We start from the raw sequence: 3,845 nt of genomic DNA, 5'->3' as shown, positions 1-3,845 counted from the left end.
GTAAAATCATTTATTTTTCAACTAAACATTTTATATTGGATTTTATCCAATTAACTTGCCATGAAGGAAACCATTTTATTTAATGGTGATAATATACAGTCTATGTATATTCTTTCTTGCTTTATTAAAAAAAAAATCTCATTTGAATGGCAGAATGTTATTCATTCTTACTCATGTTACTTCCTTGAAATGCAAATGTACATGAGACAAGCACTGGAGTATAGCAGTGCAATTTGAATAAGCTTATGCTGAAGTTGGAACCGATACATGTCATCCTAGAAAATGGAAAGGCTTGCTCCATATCAGATTGCAATTTGAGTCCAACATAAAGTATTGAAAATTAGACATATTTGAGTATGATCACATAATTAGATTGTTATTGTTTTCCCCAAGGCAATTTTCCTTAATATTTTTAGGTGAAGTCATGAGAGATTAGGTTTTGATGAACAAAACAAGGTCCTAATGAGGAAGCCTATGAAAGCTTGTTTTTCTTTTCACTACTGTGTTGGGCTTCTTCTTTGTGCTCAAGGTTTCCCACTTGAAATGGCTTTAAACGTTGAGTGGGCAAGGAACCCTGGAATATCAGAATACATATACTGTAACACTGCACCTCTTTTCTCTCTCAGTATGGCAACTTGTGTGAGTTTATATATTGAAGCAGAATCTCAAGGAGCTCATAAATTAATGAAATGCAGTTTTTCACATTATTCATGTTTTTCTTCTCTCTTGAAGATACAGTAATGTAGTCAGCCAAGGAAAAATGAAACTTGCACGTGAACTCATGAAAGCAATGGGAGATCCTTTTGTCTTCCATAGGATTGACTGTATATGATGTGTGACTTCTGAGCAGATCCATGCCAGATTTTAGTGGTTTTTAGCACAATACCTCATAACGCAATAAAAGTTGAAATCAGTTTTGATTTCTGTCCTGCACAGCAATAAATGTTGCTATATTTTCTGCTGTCTTATAATCATTTGTTTTCTCTAGAGTCATTCTTTAATTAGTTAGTATTTATGATCATTTGGGAGTTTGTACAGTACTATTAATGTTTCATGTCATTGTTCTTTAATTTCATTTATTTACATTTCTTTATTGCCTCTTCAAAACTCAAGGAGATTTACAACACATACAATAATAAATACAAAATCATCCAGGAAACTCCAGTACAATCAGAAAGTATGTCATTCATTTTCAGTCTTTTGTTCACAATACAAATGCAGAATGAGAACTGGATTAATAATTAAAAGCAAGAGAGAAAGTTGTCTAGAAGGAGAGGTTCATGAAAGAAATGTATAATTTGTACTTAAACCAGTATAAATTAACTGTTGGTTTCTTGGGTTGGTGGGACGTATGAGTAGAGATGGTGGAAAGCTATATAGAAAAATGAACACTATCTTTCCCTGGACTGAGAAATGCCTAAGAGTATGTGGATTACTTACAAAGACCTAATATTTTTCACTTTTGTTACAGGTAACGATATGAAGTGCGTAAGTCATTACAATTGACAGCCAGCATGATGGAGGACAAGCTGCTTAACGATTCTTTGCAAAACAATTCAGTTCCACTGTTTTCTGGACTTGACCTCCTTTTTGACTTGAAACCCCTTTTTGTTCCTCTCTATGCCATTCTGGTAACTGTGGCTTGTGCTGGAAATGTTCTTCTTATTCTGCTCATTGTCATCACCAAAAAGCTTCACAACACCACTAACTTTCTCATTGGGAATCTGGCTGCAGCAGATTTGGTTATGTGCATTTTCTGCGTCCCACTGACAGTCTCTTATGCCTTTGAGGTCCGTGGTTGGCTCTTTGGGGTCTTTATGTGCCATTTTGTCACACTAATGCAAGCTGCCACTGTTTTTGTGTCTGTGTTATCCCTGACTGCTATTGCAGTGGATCGGTATATTGTTGTTGCTTACCCAATTCGTAGAAGGATAAGTTGCAGGTCATGTGTGTATGTTGTTGCTTTCATCTGGTTGGTCTCCATTGCAGTTTCAGTGCCAACCTCCATTCATACTCATTACCTGGATCTAAACAAGATTGGTCATGACATGATCATCTGTGAAGAATTTTGGAAGCATCAAGAGAAAAAAAGGCTGTTCTATTCCTGCTCCATCCTGTTCTTGTCCTACATGCTCCCCTTGTCTGCTGTGTGCATTTCCTACTGTGCCATTTCTTATCATCTCAGGAAGAGAAATGTCCCAGGGGCTTCTTCTTCCCATAACCAGGAAAAGTGGACCAAGAAGAAGAAGAAGACCTTTCGTATGCTAATTATCTCAGTCATGGCCTTTGCTCTCTCTTGGTTGCCTCTCCAAGTGGTTAACCTGATCAGAGATATTGATGAAGAGTTCATTGTTCTGGACAAGAACTATGTGAATGTCGTTCAGGTATCCTGCCACTTGGTTGCCATGAGTTCTGCTTGTTATAACCCTTTTATCTATGCCTCACTCCATGACAAATTCCGCTTTCATCTGAATAGCTATTTCTATCACCATAAGAGAAGAGCCGGTACCTTCTCAAGCAAAGCTTCAAGGCTCAATACGTGCTCCACCTTGGTGGACAACCCAGTTGGGATAACAGATAAGATCATTCTGCAGGGAAGATTTTCTTTTAACTGAAAATACAGCTGAACTGCATTCAGATGCAAAGAATTATTTTGAATTATGCTTGCTGGAGATTGCTGCTATTGACCCAGGACAATAATCTTTATTGATAAATCCTTTAATTTAATAATTCACGTGCTCTGGCCTAATCTAGGGGTGGTTCTATAGTGAAGCAGGGTGAGGCAGCTGCCTCAGGCGGCAAGATTTTGAGGCTGCTGAATTGCCCCCCTGAAACCTTCCTGCCACAGCCGCCTCACTCTTTATTCAGGCAAACAACTCTGCGGGCAGGAAAGCCTGCAGCGCTGACAGCGTGGAGACAAAGAGAAGAGAGACCGCGGGTCTCTGGCAGCCAAAGAAAGAGACCGCCGGCCGCCTCTGGAGCCCAGGCCAGTGGTGGCCAAAGAAAGGGAAAGGAGACCATGGCCCACTGCTGGATTCCAGACTGGCGGCAGCGGGAATACAAAAGGAGGCAGCGGGCCACCTCCATTGCTCAGGTCGCCGGCGGCCAAGAAATTGAAAGAAGCGCGTGGATGCAGCCAAGGAAACAAAAAAAGAAAGAAAGGCCGCTGCTGGAGCCGGTGGTGGCCAATGGATAAGAAAGATGCTGCCAGAGCCCAGGCTGGCGGTGGCAGAGAAAGGAAAAAGAAGTCATGGGTCGTTGGTGGTGGCCAAAAAAGAAAAAAAAAAGAGACCGTGGACTGCCGCTGGAGCTCAAATCGACGATGGCCAAAGAAAGAGAAAGCTCAGGCTGCAGCTCATTCTGGAAGCAGCGAAGAAATAAAAAAAGAGGCTGCGGGGCTGCCACTGGATCTCAAGCCGGCGGTGGCTGAAGAACAAGAAAAGGCATAATTTGTGTGTGTGTGTGTGTGTGTGTGTGTATGTGTGTGTGTGTGGGGGGGGGGGGGCAGCTAGTTTGGGGGTGAGGATGCAGCTTGTGAGTGTGTATGAGAAGGTATGTGTGTGTGTGTGTGTGTGTATGTGTGTGTGTGTGGGGGGGGCAGCTAGTTTGGGGGTGAGGATGCAGCTTGTGAGTGTGTATGAGAAGGTATGTGTGTGTGTGTGTGTGTGTGTGTGTGTGGGGGCAGCTTGTGAGTGTGTATGAGAAGGTATGTGTGTGTGTGTGTGTGTGTGTGTTGGGGGTGAGGATGCAGCTTGTGAGTGTGTATGAGAAGGTATGTGTGTGTGTGTGTATGAAAGGGTGGATGTCTGTATGAGGGAGGGTGGGGGATGAGTGTGTGTATGAGT

General features: G+C 41.9%; 1 protein-coding gene across 1 annotated transcript; it reads left to right on the top strand.

Annotated features, from left to right (window-relative positions):
* Nucleotides 1–1,514: 1,514 nt before the first annotated feature.
* LOC115089334 (prolactin-releasing peptide receptor-like) lies at nucleotides 1,515–2,687 on the top strand. Its single transcript, XM_029597424.1, has one exon. It carries the CDS (start codon nucleotides 1,515–1,517, stop codon nucleotides 2,613–2,615), a length of 1,101 nt encoding a protein of 366 aa, XP_029453284.1. The 3' UTR covers nucleotides 2,616–2,687.
* The last annotated feature ends 1,158 nt before the right edge of the window (nucleotides 2,688–3,845 follow it).

The sequence above is a fragment of the Rhinatrema bivittatum genome, chromosome 4 (genome assembly GCF_901001135.1).
Source record: "Rhinatrema bivittatum chromosome 4, aRhiBiv1.1, whole genome shotgun sequence".
Taxonomy (NCBI): domain Eukaryota; kingdom Metazoa; phylum Chordata; class Amphibia; order Gymnophiona; family Rhinatrematidae; genus Rhinatrema; species Rhinatrema bivittatum.
Note: the sequence above shows the minus strand (reverse complement) of the source record. Positions and strands in the feature narration are given on the sequence as shown.

Bases quoted from the DNA above. Each gene is read 5' to 3' on its own strand.
- LOC115089334 (XM_029597424.1), top strand. From the start codon at position 1,515: ATGATGGAGGACAAGCTGCTTAACGATTCTTTGCAAAACAATTCAGTT.